Source organism: Phocoena sinus, chromosome 6 (genome assembly GCF_008692025.1).
Source record: "Phocoena sinus isolate mPhoSin1 chromosome 6, mPhoSin1.pri, whole genome shotgun sequence".
Taxonomy (NCBI): domain Eukaryota; kingdom Metazoa; phylum Chordata; class Mammalia; order Artiodactyla; family Phocoenidae; genus Phocoena; species Phocoena sinus.
Genome location: NC_045768.1, coordinates 7,194,845 through 7,213,288, shown reverse-complemented (window position 1 = coordinate 7,213,288; position 18,444 = coordinate 7,194,845). Strand labels below are relative to the sequence as shown.

Sequence of the window (18,444 nt, the reverse complement as noted above, 5' to 3'; positions counted from 1 at the left end):
GGTGGTCCAGTGGTTAAGACTCCATGCTCCCAATGTTGGGGGCCCGGGTTTGATTCCTGGTCAGGGAACTAGATCCCACATGCTGCAACTAAAGATCCCGCATGAAGCAACGAAGACCCTGTGTGCTGCAAATCAGACCCAGCACAGCCAAATAAATTAATTAAAAAAAAAAAGTAAGCTCTCATCAGACAGAGAAACATAAATACTGTATGATATCACTTACATGTGGAATCTAAAAAATAGAACAAACTAATGAATATAACAAAAAGGAAACAGACTCACAGAAATAGAGAACAAACTAGTGGTTACCAGTGGGGAGAGGGAAGGGGGAGGGGCAAGACAGGGGGAGGGGAGTAAGAGATACAAACTATCATGTATAAAATAGTTTATAAGGATATATTGTACAACATAGTGAATATAGCCAATATTTTATAGTAACTATAAATGAAGTGTAACCTTTAAAACTGTGAATCAGTATGTTGTACACCTGTAACATATAATATTGTACATGAACTATACCTCAATAAAAAAAAAGTGAAGTCTCCTACTACCTTCATGACCTTGAGATAGGTAAAGATTTCTTAAGTAGGACTCATAAGGGAAAAATGATAAACTGATATGCACTGAAGTGAAGAATGTTCGTTCATATACACACAAAAATTAATTTGACATGGACCACAGACCTATACGTGAAAGGTAAAATGATAGGTTTGTAGAAGAAAACATAGGAGTATATCTTTATGATTTTCAAGTAGTCAATAATTTCTTAAATAGGTCACCAAAAAAAACAGAGAGAAACTGATAAATTGGACTGCCTCAAAATTTAATATTCTTTTCATCAAAAGGTACCATTAAGAAAGAGAAAAGGCAAGGGACCTCCCTGGTGGCGCAGTGGTTAAGAATCTGCCTGCCAGTCCAAGGGACATGGGTTCGAGCCCTGGTCTGGGAAGATCCCACATGCCGTGGAGCAACTAAGCCTGTGAGTCACAACTACTGAGCCCACGTGCCACAACTACTGAAGCCCATGCACCTAGAGCCCATGCTCCACAACAAGAGAAGCCACTGCAATGAGAAGCCCGCACACCGCAATGAAGAGTAGCCCCCACTTGCCGCAACTGGGCAACGAAGACCCAACGCAGCCATAAATAAATAAATAAATAAATTTATAAAAATAGGGAAAAAAAAGAAAGAGAAAAGGCAAGCCACAAACTAGAAGACGTTTCCAATAATATATCCAACAAAAGGCTTGTATTCAGAATATATAAACAACTTCTACAGATCAGGACATAGCATCCAGTTAAAAAATAGGCAAAGGACTTGAACAGGCATTTCATAAAGGATAAAGAAATGCGCAATAAATGTAAAGGAAAGGAAAACCATAATGAGATACCATTTTGCACCCACCAAAAAGGTTCCATTGGAAACAATAGTAATACAGGCAACACCCAGCTTGTGTTATAGTGAAGCTATGGAACGAGGGGAAGTTACCCACACTGCTGGTGGGAGTGTGAGTTGGTGTGAACTGGCAGTGTAACTGGAATACTGTGTGACACTATCTACTAAAGCTGAACAAACACATATGTTCAGTGTTCAGCAGCTCCACTACCAGATATACACCCATCAGCAATGCATATAAATGTTCACAAAAAGACACAGACAAAATGTCCACAGCAGCACGATTCCTGATAGAACAGAACCTAAATGTCCACTGACATGAGAATGAATATTAGGGTCCACTCACCAGTGAAACACTACACAGCAATGAGAATGTACCACCTCACAACAGCTTGGATGGACCTCACAATGTTTAGTGAAAGGAGCCAAACGCAAAAGAGTGTATACTCATATACTGAATGAATCCATTTATGTTTTACTCCCTTAAGTTAAAAAACAGGAAAATCTGGGACTTCCCAGTGGTCCAGTGGTTAGGACTGCACGCTTCCACTGCAGGGGGCATGGGTTCGATCCCTGGTTAAGGAACTAAGATCCTGTATGCCGGGTGGCATGGCAAAACAAACAAACAAAATTTAAAAAAACAGGAAAATCTAATCTGTGTGGCAGAAGTCAGGACTGTGGTTACTTTGGGGGTTTGGTTCGGAGCTAAGAAGCTTCTAGTCCCTTATCTGAGTGCTGGGCATACAGGCATGTGCACTTCGTGAATATTCAGGGAGCTGTACATTATGACGTGTGCACCTTTAAAAATGTATACTGCGATTCAACAAAAAGTTAAGGAAATGGCCTGGACACCAAAGAGGTCCACGTTTAAAAGGAATTCGGGGTTCAGCGAAGTAACGATCTCTGACTATGCACCCTCAGCTACAATAAGTGGCTAGGAGAGAATGAAAACTGAACCTTCACATCCAAGTTGAGTGAACAGGATAGAAAACAATCCACCATTTATAGACCTGCGGACAGTCAGGAATTAGTCCCAAACCTTTCTCCTATGAGAGTTTACATCAGAAAGGGGAAAAAATAGGCAAAATGAATCTATGGTGTTAGAAGTAAGGGTGGCGATTACCTTTGCAGGGAGGCAGTAATTAGAAAGTGGCAGGGGGGCCTCTGGGAGGGCTGGGACAGGTGTGTACACCTGTGGAAATTCATCAAACTGTCTGCTCATGCTTTGTGGTCCTTTCCTTATCTATATTATCCTTCAATAGCTATTGCTTTTTTTCCTTTTAAGTGAAGGCTCTAGGTTAGACAGATCTATGTTTCAATCCAGTTCCACAATTCACGAGTCTATTACTTAACCTCTCTGGATCTCAGTTTCCTCGCCTGGAAAGTGGGGACAACAATCCCCACTTCACAGGGCTGTTGGGAAAATGCCTCATCTCAAGCTTGAGATGACTCAGTGCACAACAGATGGTGGTTATGAGCCCACCTTACAGATGAGGAAACTCAAGCTCAGAGAGAGGGGCTACTCTGTCCAAACTGGCATGTGAACCTCATCTCGTGGAGGGTTATGCAGGAGCTCAGTTTGCCCCTGGCTTCTTGGAGCCTCCTAGTCCACATGTGAGCCTTCCAGGATGCTCAGGAAACCGAGTGGGCGGCCACAGAACGCTGTGCCCTTTGCAATGGCCAGTTCTCAATTCTTGCAGCACCATTCACTGGTGACCGTGCTCTAAGAGCTCTGGAGCCAGGCCAACCCAGCTCCAATTCTCAGCCCTGCTGCATAAGAGCCGGTGAACTTGGGCAAGTGTCTTCACCTCTGTGCCTCAGTTTCTTCTCTAAAATAGAGAACACTGTGTGCAGATGGACACGGAACAATACAGAAGGGGTTTAGCGTGGTGCCTGGCACATAGTAACTGCTCACTAAAAAGGCAGCTTTCATCATCAACATCCCTCTCTCCTGCCTCACCTGCCCTGGGCCCTAGAGCAAGGTCTGTTCCTGTCCAGCTCCAGGCCCTTGCTTCTCAGGCCTGGGTCTCCTGCCACAAGGCCCACTGTGCCAGCTGCCCCAGTGGTGCCATGACACCCTCGAGGAAAAGCACAAGAAACAGGCTGCCTGGACCCTGGGCATGGCCTTCCTTTGCCTGCACTCACTTTCAGATCTTGACCCAGAAGGAGCACCGCTGGCAGGGAGACATGCCCTGCTGGAAACTGCCAAGTCCAATCTCTTCAAGCAGTCATTCAGGGCTTCCAGAAGTGGGACCAGCTCTGCGGCCTACTCACCACCCCCCGACCCCCTACTCCCGCTGAACTGGCCTCCTCCGTTGTACTGGCAATAGGCCAGAGGCACAAGGTCACCTTCGGACCTTTGGTCATCCACTTTCTGTTCTAAATACTGCTCCTAAACCCCCAAACACATTCATGTCCCTCTTCCAGGAAGCATCTCCCAACCACTCCAGCCCACAATACCTTTGAATTCTCCTCTTGACTCAGCTCATGTCTATGCACCCTCAGGCCTTAGTGTCACTTCCTCCAGGAAGCCTTCCCTGACCCTCCAGGGTGCTCTTGCTGTGTGCCCCCATAGGCCCTACCATAACAACTAACATTTAGGACTGATGCTGTTTTAATTATCCAGCTTTCCTGCCAGACGGCCAGCTGCACGAGGGCAGGAACCGGGCTGTCTCCTCTGACATCATCCCTGTACCTAGCCCAGGGTTACTGTCTATTGAGCACTGTAGGTCCAAGGGTGAGCGAAACCAGACAAGGTCTTTGTCCTCGTGGAGCACACTGGCTCTGGAGCGAGACAGATCTCCACCTAAGAAGCACACAAACCCATGCCACGGAACTGGGCCCAGTGCTCTGAAGGAGAGGGTGGGACCTGGGACCCTGGGTGCCCGTGCCAGGGGACCTTCCCTGGACTGGGGAGTCAGGGCAGGCGTCCTTGGAAGTGACATCTCAGCAGTGACCCAAAAGATGAGTCATAGTTCACTCCGGTGGCGGGGAGAGAAGGGAAAGGCGTTCCAGGAAGAAGGATAAGATGCTCACAGGCTGAAAGGGCAGAGGGTGTGCGACACTGGCACCATGGGCCCAATACCACGACTACTGGCTGAACGAGGGGCTGCACACCCCACGTGGGCCTGACACGTTGTAGGGTTGCAGCACATGCAGGGAACCTGGGAGGCAAGGCACGCTCTCAGATTCCCCCTGCCCACCATGCCCAGGACAGTGCTGGGCACCCAGTGGCCACAGTGAAACCCTCACCACTCTGGATGAGAGAGCCGCCAGGGGCTTTGCCCTTTCTGCAGGATGAGCTCAGTCACCCAGGTAGCCACTCTGCCCTAACCCTGCTCCCCAGGTGGAAGAAACACCACCTTGTCAGCCGCCAAGATCACCAAAAGCCTCCAAAAGATAACCCGGGCAGATGGCACAGATCTGCTAACCACCTTTTCGCAGTGCTGACCCCGCTGCAGGGGGCTGGCGTGAGCTGGAGGAGGAAGGAGCCATCTGTCTTGGCACCAAGGCTGGAGGCCTGGGGCCGGAGCACCCTGCCACTTGGGCCCCTTCCAGCTACAGCCTGGCACCAGCCAGAGGTGGCCATCTCTACCCACCCCATGCCCAGCCCCTAGGGTTTCTCATTCTTGTGGCAGGCACCAGCCATCTGGGATTCTGGCAACGGGAGATGGAGGGAACTCTGATTATGACAGAAGAGCACACATTAAGAAGAACCCTGTGTCTTTCTCCATCCGGTCTCTTGCCTGGATCCACCATGAGCTATGACATCCTGGGGGGTGGGGAGCAGTGGAGAGCGAATAGCAGCGGCCAGCTCCAAGCTGGTTGCTTCCAGTCTGAGCTCCTTAAGGGGTTTATTTCATATAGTCTCTAACTTAACCAACAGACGACATGCCTAGGATCCTGTGCTTGTGGCTAATTCATCATTTATATAACCATCTGTCTAACGACCCCTCCCCCAGCCCACAAGCTCCAGGAGGACAAGAACACTTTCCGCTTCCACACTTCTGGATCCTTAGGGCCCGGCCTGTGCCTGGCATGTAACAGAATAAAGGTTTGTTCTTGCCTGAGTTATCACACTAAAAAACCGTGAGGTAGAGATTGTTACCCCGTTTTCTGACGAAGACACTGAGGCTTGTCTAAAATCACACAACTAGGGACTTCCCTGGTGGTGCAGTGGTTAAGAATCCGCCTGCCAATGCAGGAGACACGGGTTCGAGCCCTGGTCTGGGAAGATCCCACGTGCTGCGGAGCAACTAAGCCCGTGCGCCACAACTGCTGAGCCTGTGCTCTAGAGCCCACAAGCCACACCTACTGAGCCTGCGTGCCACAACTACTGAAGCCCGCGTGCCTAGAGCCCGTGCTCCGCAACAAAAGAAGCCACCGCAATGAGAAGCCTGCACACCGCAACGAAAAGTAGCCCTTACTCGCCGCAACTAGAGAAAGCCCACGCTCAGCAGTGAAGACCCAACACAGCCAAAAATAAATAAATAAAAAAAATCACACAAGTAACAAGAGTGGGACACAATCCAAACCTAAAGCAAAGCTATGCTTCTCACCAAACCATCCAGTCTTCTGTCCATCCAGTGTAGGGGGAAGAGAATGTGAGGTCCAGAGGAGGGAGCACGGGACCCCACCAGTGTCCTGACCCCCAGCCTCTCTGTTGGCTGAGGGAGCCAGAAGCTCTGAGCCTTGGAGCGGCACCCACCCTGTGAAATATTAACCCAGGAGCTGGGGGGAAAACCCAAACAAATATCCTATTTACAGAGGCTGGAAGCTTTCCAGGAGGGAGTGGATCACAGGCCAGATACTGGGGGTGGGAGGCTGATGTGAAGGGAGCCAAGGCAAGTGCCAGGGGCCCCCTGGGGGCAGGGGTGCAGTTGAGGATCTGAGGGCATCCCGGGGGGGGGGGTCACTGACCTGCATAGACTAATCTGCAGGGTGGGTTACATTAGGAAGATATGAGGGGGGAATGCGCATCACCCCTCACTGATGCCACTTGGAGGCAGAGGGCCTTGGGGATACCTGGGTTCCAGGCTGGCAGTCAAACAGTGATCACAGCCATACTGAGCACTGTATTCCAAGGACTCTGCTAAGTACTCCACATGCATTAACTCACTTAATTCTCCCAACAACTACACGAGGCAGGAATTATAATCGACAACTTATAGATGAGGCAGCTGAGACTCAGTGGTGACGTGACCGGCCACAGACTATGTACATGTACAAGGGTCTATATGTACCTATCAGTATGTATACATGTATTCATTAGTTTGAGACCCAGAATTCTGAGCTTTCCATGCATGTTTTCATTGAAGCCACAAATAACCTATAAGGACATACTATTTTGTTTTCCAGATGAAGAAACTATGGTTCAAATATGTGCATTGATGTGCCCAAGTCCCCCAGTAAGTGCCTGGCTCTCTCCACCATTATGCTATGAGCAGGAACTGTTTCTCCAAGCCTCAGGTCTCCCTTCTGCGACATGAGCCTTTGCCTGCTTACAACCTGGAGGGTCCTGGGCCCTGAGCATAGATGATCGGGCATCACTGGTAACTATTCTACAGGAATATATCATTTTTTGACCACAGGACTAGAAGCTTCCTGAGGACGAGACCTAGTGTGACCCATGGGGTCTCCATGACACAGTGAGTGCATGACTGGTTGGTTGCGGGTGAAGGAGCCTCAGCTCCATGAGGTCCCCAGGCAATATTTACCAGCCTCAATATTCATCAGGGTCCTTATCTGTCAATGGGTTGCAAACCTACCACATGGGGCTGCTGAGCAGATGCCATGAAATAATGGCAAGAAGGTGGTAATGAATAATTATGGAGTGATTTCCTAAGAATAATGCTTGGAGAGATCCTTCTGCTCATTTCTGAAGCTGGAAAATCAGCTTCAGGGATTGAACCAGATATAGGATGTTTGTCTCAAAGTAAATGATCCAACAGGGGTCTCTGAACTCGCATTTCGGGGGTCAAGAACAGCTGAGGTACTGAAGCCTTCTGCCCCAAAATAAGTCGCAGAATCCTGGTGGTGCTAATGATAACAAGAACTGTTTTTAACATTTGTAGAGAGCTTTAGGATGCACCGAGTTCTTTCATCCTCCCAGTAGCCTTCAGTTAGTGTAGAGATAGGAAAACTGAGGCACAGACAGGGGATAGGACTTGCCCAAGTTCACACAGTGAACCATAGCAGAGACGGGCTTGAACCCAGGTCCCCAGATGACTAGTCCGCGCTTTTACCCACAACAACCGGCTCCAGCACCCTGGCTCTTGGCATTGGTGTGCTCTGACTTTTCATTTTCAAATCCACTGGCCCAGCTGCCCTGCTCAGCTTATGACCCAGGCCTGATGACACAGTCCAGGCTTGGGGGTTGAGGAGAGAGAGCAACCATTGTTCCACTCCCTATAAGGCATGCTGCAAAGTCTCAGCCTCTGCTGGGCACATCTAGGATCAAAAGTCTCCAGCAAATCCGCCACACACAACCCAACCACCCAAGTAGAGCCAACATATACTGCCCTACCCAGCCCATCTCCATGTCATATTTATTTCAACACCACCATTTAGCCTATATTATGCAGAATAGGGATTTGCTTGCTCTTTAAAAAAAAAAAAAGGCCCCATAACCTTCCACTGGTGTGAAAAAAGACAGGACCAAGCCACCATGACAGTGATGTGCAACCACTGTTCCCACTGAGGGGTGACAGCAAGTTTCCACTTTGTCTCCCCCGCTGTTCTCCAAAATTCTACTAGTTCAGGGAGGCAGCCAACAGCTGGTGACATCAGCAGCTGGTGCTAAAAAGAAAGGCTTTGAGGTAGACACATGCAAATATTTCCTCACCATTGTCATTGCCATCGGCATACCTACAATGTCCTGAGGATTTAATATGTGCTAAATAATGCACTAAGCGCTTCAGTGCATGACCTCTCACTTAGCCCAACAACCCTATTTTACAGATGCGGACGTTGAGGTGGGAAAAGGTGAGTTGAAAGTGAAACTGACTGCTGGCTACTATAGCTCTGTGGGTGGAACTTGACTTGGCTGCTTGACTTGCCCAAGTTCTCACAACCAAAAAGTAAGTGGCATGACCAGATTTAACTACAGTGTTCTGTGGCTGCCCTTTTAAAATTTATTCCATCAGTGGCCATTATAAAGGTGGAGAGGGGCTTCCCTGGTGGCACAGTGGTTGAGAGTCTGCCTGCCGATGCTGGGGACACGGGTTCGTGCCCCGGTCTGGGAAGATCCCACATACCGCGGAGCGGCTGAGCCTGCGCGTCCGGAGCCTGTGCTCCGCAACAGTGAGAGGCCCGCGTACCGCGAAAAAAAAAAAATAAAGGTGGAGAAAGGGTACTTACAATGCCAGGCCAGAGCACAATGTCCATTTGTCATCTAGAACATGTTTTCTCTGAACACCAGACACTTCAAATTAACACAGTTCTGAAACGGTGCCCCATTAGACACCCTGTGACCCTGCATCACATGAACAGCCCCTGATATCCTCCCCACCAATATCTGGTCCCTACTCTTCTCTGATTTCCTTGTCAACCACTCTTCCTCTCCTTCACTCTGCTCCAGCCCTATTGTCCTCCTGCTGGTTTTTAAAATCATCAGATATACTACCTCAGGACCTTTGCGCTTGCTGCATGGCTTGCTCCCTCCCTCCCTTCAGGTCTTTGCTCAGATATCACCTTATTAGAGCCCTTCTCTGACCACCCTCTATAAAAAGGGCAACCCCACTCTCTGGCCCTTACCGTGGCCCTTCCTGCTCTATTTTTCTCCAACCTACATATATTTTTCTCCACCTTACATATATTTCTGATTTGCTGAATGAACTAGTGAACTGAAACAGAGAGACCCCCTCACCACTGGCAACCACCTCCTGCCCTAAGTACATTCTCCTGTGACCCTTTTCAAAGCTGTTCTCAATGCTCATTCTAACCAGTTTGAACCCTGAAGAGAAACATTCTGTGGGAAAGATCATACGGGGTGATTTTTCCATGGAGGCATCAGGCATTCCCCCTCTGATTTAAAAATCAAATGTGCTGACAGGCACAAAGACTGGAAGTCTTGGACTCCTTGGGCCAAAAAGCAGCCAAGTCAAGTTCTTTCCACAGAGCTATAGCAGCCAGCCGTCAGTTTCACTTTCAACTCACCTATCAGGCTCCCTTGGCCCTTAGATTTGCTACCACCCCATCCCTTTGCCACCCTGTTGGATTTCCCCGCGCCTTGTCATCCCTGAGCTTTCAAGCACTGCTTTGGGGAAACTTAAGCTCATCCAACAGGTAGGAGGGGCAGAGGCTGCCTCTTTCAGCCCTGCATCTATCCCCCATTTTGTAGGGGCATGAGACAGGGCGTCATTTTCTTTCTGGAGGAAGGGTGCTCACTTTTAAAGGCATGTTTCTCAGACCTGGCAGCAGAGGTAGAGAACGGAGTCCTCCCACCACTGGCCAAGATGGACCTTTGCAAATGGTTGCAGCGGCGATGGTGAGGCACCGGAGGCAAGAAGGGAAGTGGGGAGGACGCAGATATATCCCTTGGCCCCGGGAGCGGACGGGATGCTTCCTCGGCGAGGAGGAGCGGAGGATGCGGCCCGGGAGATGCTGGGGAGGCATGGGATCTAGTCAGGCTAGGGCCGGGGTCTGCGGAAGACGAGGGTCGGAGGGGTGGAGCTTGGAATCCCAGGGACAGGAGCCGGGGGCGGGATGGGGGTCGCGCCGGGGGGACTCCGTGGCCATTACCTTGCCCTTAGGGCGGCGGGCGGGGCTGAGGGACGCCGGGTGCTGGCTCCGGGGCCCGGCCCCTCCCCCGATCCGGCTCCTACGGCTCGCAGCCTGCAGCTGCCGCCGCCTCCGCTGTCAACAAACCCGGGGCGCGTCACTTCCGGGGCCGCCCCTTAGCAACAGCTAACGGGTTCCCCCGACGGGTCCCGCGGCGAACGAGGGCGGCGGCTGCCGAAGGTTCCGGAGCCCCGCGACGGTTCTTCTCCCGGACACCGGCTGGGTCTGCGGGTGGAGGAGGGAGCGGTTGGTCCCCACCCCAGTGCTCAGCGCGCTTCTCACGGGCTCTCGCTGGGCTGGGGGAGCTGGGGAGGACCCGCTCGGTGACACCGGCTTCCGGGCCCGCTCTGCCTTGCGGTTTCCCGGAGTCCAGGGAATGATTAAGGGCGGACTGACTCCACCTTTCTCGTCAGCACGGACATGCCTCCAGCGCCAGCCCCTACATCCAGCGCCCTATTGAACATCTATCCCTGGCTTATCCGCAGGTAGCTCGCACCCACGCGTCCAAAAGCGGTCACCATCTTCCCCCCGAAACGCGCTGCTACTTCTCCAGCTAGTTAATGCGCCCTCCAGGCAACTCGGCTGTCACCTGGGAAATGGGGAGTCGGCCTTGGCCCCTGCGTTTCCCTTAGCTCCTCTTCCAGTCGCCAAGTCCTAAGGATCTCTCAAACCAGCCCCTCCCCTCCTCCGCCAGTAGTGCCCGACTCTGTCCACCATCATTTCTCCTCTGGATTTCTGCAACAGCCTCCTAACAGAACTCCCGGCTCCCTCCCCTCATTCTCTCCACAGTTCGACAGTGAATTTTCCAAAACCAATAAATCTGATCAGAGCACCCCGCTGCTTATCACCCTTAAGGTAGACAAGGATGATCTGTCCCCCGTCTCTCTCCCCACCCTCTTCCCTTATTTGCCCCCCCCCACGCTTTCATTCTCCAAATAAAGCAATTTTGGTTCTTTTAATGATCCTCTTCTCTTCCATAGGCTCAAATAATTTCTTCCCTACTAAACACTTTTCTTGCTCCCATCTATATCCTCGTCCTTCTGGTCTCAGTTTAGATGCTGTTTTCTTGACGAACCCTTTCTTGACACGACCCTCCTAATAACTACTTTTGTGGATGTTTTCGTTCTGCACAGTATCTTTTAGTCTTTAACTATGTGTAAGCATGTTTGTGCAATTTTGAATCCTTTAAAAAGCCTTTTGATTTTGAATTCTCAAAACAAGACGTGCTTGTTTAAATAAAAAATCTAAACATTACAGAAATATAGGGTGGAAAAAATGAAAAGTCCCATTCAAACCCTAACCCAACCCCAATTTCATTCCCTTCCCCAGAGGGCACCACTCTTTAACAGTTTGGTGAGTATCCCCTTAGTCCTTTAAAAATTTGCATGCATATGTAAGAGCTAAAACTATAAAATTCTTAGGAGAAAATAAAGGCATAAGTCTTTGTGATTTAGGGTTAGGCAATGGTTTCTTAGATATGACACCAAAAGCATAAGCACAAGAGAAAAAAATAGACAAACTGGATTTCATCAAAATTTAAAACTTTTGGGCTTCCCTGGTGGCGCAGTGGTTGAGAGTCCGCCTGCCAATGCAGGGGACACGGGTTCGTGCCCCGGTCCGGGAAGATCCCACATGCCGCGGAGCGGCTGGGCCCGTGAGCCATGGCCACTGAGCCTGCGCGTCCAGAGCCAGTGCTCCATAACGGGAGAGGCCACAACAGTGAGAGGCCTGCGTACCGCAAAAAAAAAATTAAAAACTTTTGTGCTTCAAAGGGCACCATCAAGAAAGTGAAAACACAACTCACAGAATGGGAGAAGATATTTGCAAATCACAAAGCTGGTAAAGAACTAGTAATCCAGACTATATAAAGAATTTATGACTAAATAATAAAAAGACAAGTAACCTAATGTAAAATAGGCAAAAGAGCTGACTAGACATTTCTCCAAAGAAGATACGCAAATGGCCAAGAAGCACACGAAAATATACTCGACATCATTAGTCATCAGGAAAATGTAAATCAAAACCTCAAAGAGATACAACTTCATATCCTAGGATGGATACAATCAAAGAGATAGACAATAACAAGTATTGGCCAGGATGTGGAGAAATGGGAACCCTCCTACGTTGCCGATGGGAACTTAAAATGGTGCAGCAGCTTTGGAAAACAGTTCGGCAGTTCTTCAAAAAAGTTAAACATAGAGTTATCATATAACCTTGCAATTCCACTTCTAAGTATATACCCAAGAGAAAATTGTCACAGCACCATTATTCGTAATAGATAAGAAGTAGAAATAACCCAAATGTCCTTCAACTGGTGAATGAATATGATATGGAATAATATAGTCATACAATGGAATATTATTTGGTGAGAAAAAGGAATGAAGTAGTGATACATGCTACAATATGCATGGGACTTGGAAACATGGTAAATGAAAGATACCAGTCACAAAAGATGATACATTTATGATTATATTCCTATGTCCAGAATACACAAATCTATAGAGACAGAAAGTAGATTAGTGGTTGCCTAGGGCTGAGGGGGTGGGGGAGAATGGAATTACTGCTAATGGGTACAGGGTTTCTTTTTGGGGTGATGAAAATGATCTAAAATTAGATGGTGATGATCATTGCATGGTTGATGGATGATAGTTGTATATGTACAGCTCTGTGGATATTCTGAGAAACAGTGAATTGTTCACTTTAAATGTATGCTCTAAATGTATTGTATATGTGGGGCTTGCCTGGTGTCGCAGTGGTTAAGAATCTGCCTGCAAGTGCAGGGAACACAGGTTTGAGCCCTGGTCCGGGAAGATCCCACATTCTGTGGAGCAACTAAGCCCGTGCGCCACAACTACTGAGCCTGCACTCTAGAGCCTGTGAGCCACAACTACTGAGCCCGCATGCCTAAAGCCCATGCTCCCCAACAAGGGAAGCCACTGCAATGAGAAGCCCATGCATCACAACAAAGAGTAGCCCCCGCTCAGCACAACTAGAGAAAGCCAGCATGCAGCAATGAAGACCCAAAAAAAAAAAAGAAAAAAAAAAAACGGTATGTGAATTATATCCCAATAAAGGTGTTAAAAATGCATTTATAAACGTGTATATGTAAACTCATAATGCAGGATGGATTTAACAACATAAATAGGATCATACTATACAAATTGTTCTGGGACATATTTTTATCACTTTTTATGTCAGATCATATAATCCTGTTTAATTCTTTAGAATGGTTGCATTGTATTCCAATAATTGCACAATCTTCTTATTGGTGGAATTTGGTTGACAAATTTAGGCAGAAGACCTAAATAGACATTTCTCCATAGAAGACATACAGATGGCCAAGAAACACATGAAAAGCTGCTCAACATCACTAATTACTAGAGAAATGCAAATCAAAACTACAATGAGGTATCACCTCAAACCAGTTAGAATGGGCATCATCAGAAAATCTACAAGCAACAAATGCTGGAGAGGGTGTGGAGAAAAGGGAACCCTCTTGCACTGTTGGTGGGAATGTAAATTGATACAGCCACTGTGGAGAACAGTATGGAGGTTCCTTATAAAACTAAAAGTAGAATTACCATATGATCCAGCAATCCCACTACTGGGCATATACCCAGAGAAAACCATAATTCAAAAAGACACATGCACCCCAATGTTCATTGCAGCACTGTTTACAATAGCCAGGACATGGAAGCAACCTAAATGCCCATCGACAGATGAATGGATAAAGAAGATGTGGTACATATATACAGTGGAATATTACTCAGCCATAAAAAGGAACAAAATTGGGTCATTTGTAGAGATGTGGATGGATCTAGAGAATGTCATACAGAGTGAAGTAAGTCAGAAAAACAAATATATATTAACACACATATGTGGAACCTAGAAAATGGTACAGATGAACCCGTTTGAAGAGCAGAAATTGAGACACAGATGTAGAGAACAAATGTATGGACACCAAGGGGGGAAAGCGGCGGGGGGGTGGAGGTGGTGCTGCAATGAATTGGGCGATTGGGATTGACATGTATACACTGATGTGTATAAAATGGATGACTAATAAGAAAAATTACATAAAAAATAAACATTAAAAAAAGAATATGAGGGCTTCCCTGATGGCACAGTGGTTGAGAGTCCGCCTGCCGATGCAGGGGACACAGGTTCGTGCCCCGGTCCGGGAAGATCCCACATGCAGCCGAGCGGCTGGGCCCGTGAGCCATGGCCGCTGAGCCTGCGCGTCCGGAGCCTGTGCTCCACAACGGGAGAGGCCACAACAGTGAGAGGCCCGGGTACCGAAAAAAAAAAAAAGATTGTCACTATAAAAAAGAATATGAAAAAGAATGTATATATATATGTGTGTGTGTGTGTGTGTGTAACTGAATCACTTTGGTGTACACCAGAAATTAACACAACATTGTAAATCAACTACACTTCAATAAAATAAATTTTTAAAAAATTTAAAAAAATCTCTCATAAATTCTACCAGACACTTAAGGGGTAAATATACCAAATAATACCAGTTCTACACAACTTCCATAAAATTGAAGGGGAGGGAAGACATTCCTACTCATTTTATGAGGCCATCATTACCCTGACATGACAAGAATATAAAACTATAGACCAATATCCCTTGTGAATATAGATGCAAAAATTTTAACAGAATTTTCAACAGAATAAATACAGAATAAACTGAATTCGTATTTTTGTTTGTTTTTTTAATAAATTTGCCATGCGCAGGCTTCTCATTGCAGTGGCTTCTCTTTATTGCAGAGCACAGGCTTTAGGCGCCCGGGCTTCAGTAATTGTGGCACGCGGGCTCTAGAGCGCAGGCTCAGCATTAGTGGCGCACAGGCTTAGTTGCTCCGCGGCAGGGAAGTCCTCAAACTAATAATTGAGTTTAGCAAGATTTCTGGATATGAGCTCAAGAAAAGCAATTAAAAATAAATAATAGGGGGCTTCCCTAGTGGCTCAGTGGTTGAGAGTCCGCCTGCCGATGCAGGGAATGCAGGGTTCGTGCCCCGGTCCGGGAAGGTCCCACATGCCGCGGAGTGGGTGGGCCCGTGCGCCATGACCGCTGAGCCTGCGCGTCCGGAGTCTGTGCTCCGCAACCGGAGAGGCCACAACAGTGAGAGGCCCACGTACCAAAAAAAATAAATAAATAAAACCAGCGGAATTCCCTGCCGGTCCACGGGTTAGGACTCCATGCTTTCACTGCTGAGGACCCGAGTTCAATCCTTGATTGGGGAACTAAGATCCCGCAAGCCGCGCAGCACAGCCAAAAAAAAAAAAAAGAAGAAGAAAAATAAAAAAGAAACCACTGAGGAGAACCTATAATATTTCAATATATAAAGTTAAAAAATTTTTATTAGTGCTTGTCAAATTGCTCTGTGAAAAGTCTGTACAGGTTAACTCTCTTTAAAGCTGTTTGAGAGAAGTCTGTTTCTCTACAACCTAGTGATGGTAGGTGCAATAAATACTGATGACTTTTCCCAGACCAAGAGGCACAGTATGGTTGTTCAATTCATATTCCTCTGAGTATTAGTCCAATTTATTGTTATTTCAGGTTCTAGTGAGACATTTTTATTTCTTCTTTTTTTAAAAAATAAATTTATTTATTTATTTTTGGCTGCGTTGGGTCTGCGTTGCTACACGCGGGCTTTCTCTAGTTGTGACGAGCGGGGGCTACTCTTCGTTGCGGTGCGCGGGCTTCTCATTGCAGTGCCTTCTCTTGTTGTGGAGCACAGACTCTAGGCACGCAGGCTTCAGTAGTCGTGACACGCAGGCTCAGTAGTTGTGGCTCGTGGGCTCTAGAGCGCAGGCTCAGTAGTTGTGGCGCAGAGGTTTAGTTGCTCCGCTGCATGGGGGATCTTCCCGGACCAGGACTCAAACCCGTGTCCCCTGCATTGGCAGGCGGCTTCTTACCCACTGCGCCACCAGGGAAGTCTCATTTCTTCTTTGAAGTGCCTGCTTATAAGCTTTGCTGTCTTACCTCCTTCAGGTGTTTGCTTAGACATCACCTCAGAGCAGTTTTCCTGACCCCCTATGTAAAATTGCAGCCCCTCCCGCTGCCCACTCCTGTTTTATTTTCCCCTGTCGGAATTTATCACCATTTGATGTACCATTTAGTTTACTTATTTACCTTATTTAATGTCTAACTCCCCTCACTAAAATGTCAATGCTTCGAAGGCAGAGATTTTTGTCTTTTATTCACTACTAAATTCCCAATACCTAGGACATACCTGGCACGTCGTAGGCACTCAATACATTTCTTGAATGACTGAATGCTTTTTTTTTTCTTCTTCTTCTTGGGGTGTTTGTCTTTTTCTTGTTGATTTAAGAACTCTCTATACATTAGGGAGATTAACCCTTTATCATAAAGGGTACATATATTTTCCCCTGTTGATGCTTGTCTTTTCCTTTACCATTTAGAGACTGAGAATTTTAGGTAGTTATATATCTGTCTTATATTTCATGGCTTCTGGGCCTTATGTCTTCCTTCTCCGAGATTCTAAACATTTTTCTATATATATTTTTTCTAATCCCATAGGATTTTTCCCTTGCAGAGCTTTAATTCATTCAGAATTTACTTTCCTGTCAGATGTCAGATAAGAACAGACCTTTATTTTTTTCCGAATGATAGCCAACTGTCTTTTTTTCTTAACACATTGTTTGTGTTTTTCCCTGTCTTTCTAATCAATCTTTCAAAGGGCTGGTGGTATTTTTTTTTAACCTGGAAAAAATTCCTGTCCTGTTGTGCAACTAAGTCAACATTTATTCATTTCTTATATTTCATGCAAAGGAACATAATCTTTGTATTCTGATGAAACATTTATCACAGTACCTAGCACATAGTGGGAGCAGAAATTTTGGGATGAGTGAATAAAGGAACGGGTCTCCCTGTGCTTGCTCCATGGAGTAGTGAAATCCTGGTGGGCAGCAGCTGAGAGCTGGAGGGGCTTTCGAGATTATACAGTCCAGTGACAAACTTTTCACCGATCTGTGGAGAAATTTAAAAAATAAGGACAGGAGTTCCCTGGTGGTGCAGTGGTTGAGAATCTGCCTGCCAATGCAGGGGACACTGGTTCGAGCCCTGGTCTGGGAAAATCCCACGTGCTGCAGAGCAACTAAGCCCGTGTGCCACAACTACTGAGCCTGTACTCCAGAGCCCGTGAGCCACAACTACTGAGCCTATGTGCTGCAACTACTGAAGCCTGCGCTCCTAGAGCCTGTGCTCTGCAACAAAAAAAAGCACTGTAATGAAGAGTAGCCCCCACTTGCCGCAGCTAAAAAGCCAGTGCGCAGCAACAAAGACCCAACACAGCCAAAAATAAATAAATGAATTTATTTAAAAAAAGAAAATCTGCCAGCCAATGCAGGGTAGAAGGGTTTGATCACCAGTCTGGGAAGATCCCACATGCCGCGGAGCAACTAAGCCCGTGCGCCACAACTACTGAGCCTGCGCTCTAGAGCCCGCGAGCAACAACTACTGAAGCCTGCACGCCACAACTACTGAGGCTGAGCACCTAGAGCGTGTGCTCCACGAAAGGAGAAGCCACTGCAAGGAGAAGCCCGGGCACTGCAACAAAGAGCAGTCCAGCTGGCTGAGCGCAGCAATGAAGACCCAACGCAGCCAAACATAAAATAAATAAAATTACCCTTCCGAAAAAAAAAAAGACAATTATGCACATATGCATATATAGGTGTAGAGAAAAAACTGAGAGGCTGCCAACTTTTTTCTTGGGAAGGATCCTGAAATTTTGGCTTTCCTTTTCTATTGTCCTGATATTATGATAAATTTCATGTTCATGAAATCCAAAAGTCAAGGAAACACTGAACTGTAGTCTTGCTCTTCCATCCAATGTTTATTGAACCATCTGCTCTGTGCAGTCACTGCTATAGGCCTCGAGGTTTCAGCAGTGAAAAGACCAGCAGGCAGGCCTTGTATAGTTTAGCAGGTAAGGTCTACATCCCTGAAACGATAACTCAATAGCTTATTGCAGGTGATGAACGTGTAAGGAAGAGGACAAGGTGACAGGTATACTGCCTAGTTGGAAGCTGAGGCCCAGGAAAGGTCAAGGAATAGCCTTGGGGAGCACAGACTGCGCGGTCACCTGCGCGACCTCAAACTTGGCGCACTAGGTCCGCGGGCCTCGTAGGTGGGGGAGCGGAGGCGGGACCGTGTTCCCGGCGTTCTCTTGCCCCGCCCACCCCGCCGAGCCGCCAGACGGCAGAGCGGAGAAGGGGTGGCACGTGAACGGGGCGGGGCGG

At 47.4% G+C, this 18,444-nt stretch overlaps 1 protein-coding gene across 4 annotated transcripts in view; it reads right to left on the bottom strand.

Annotated features, from left to right (window-relative positions):
* ZER1 (zyg-11 related cell cycle regulator) overlaps positions 1-10,272 on the bottom strand; it is a 29,215-nt gene extending 18,943 nt beyond the window's left edge. For 3 of the 4 annotated variants that reach the window (XM_032633962.1, XM_032633963.1, XM_032633965.1), the window contains exon 1: positions 10,138-10,272. Coding sequence is in view for 1 of the 4 variants with exons in the window: in XM_032633964.1 (XP_032489855.1) it covers positions 5,089-5,154 (66 nt within the window). In the remaining 3 variants the exon portion in view is untranslated. Of the gene's footprint in view, positions 1-5,088; positions 5,170-10,137 lie in introns of those variants that run through there. The other variant, XM_032633964.1, reaches the window with a different exon arrangement.
* Between the last annotated feature and the right edge of the window lie 8,172 nt (positions 10,273-18,444).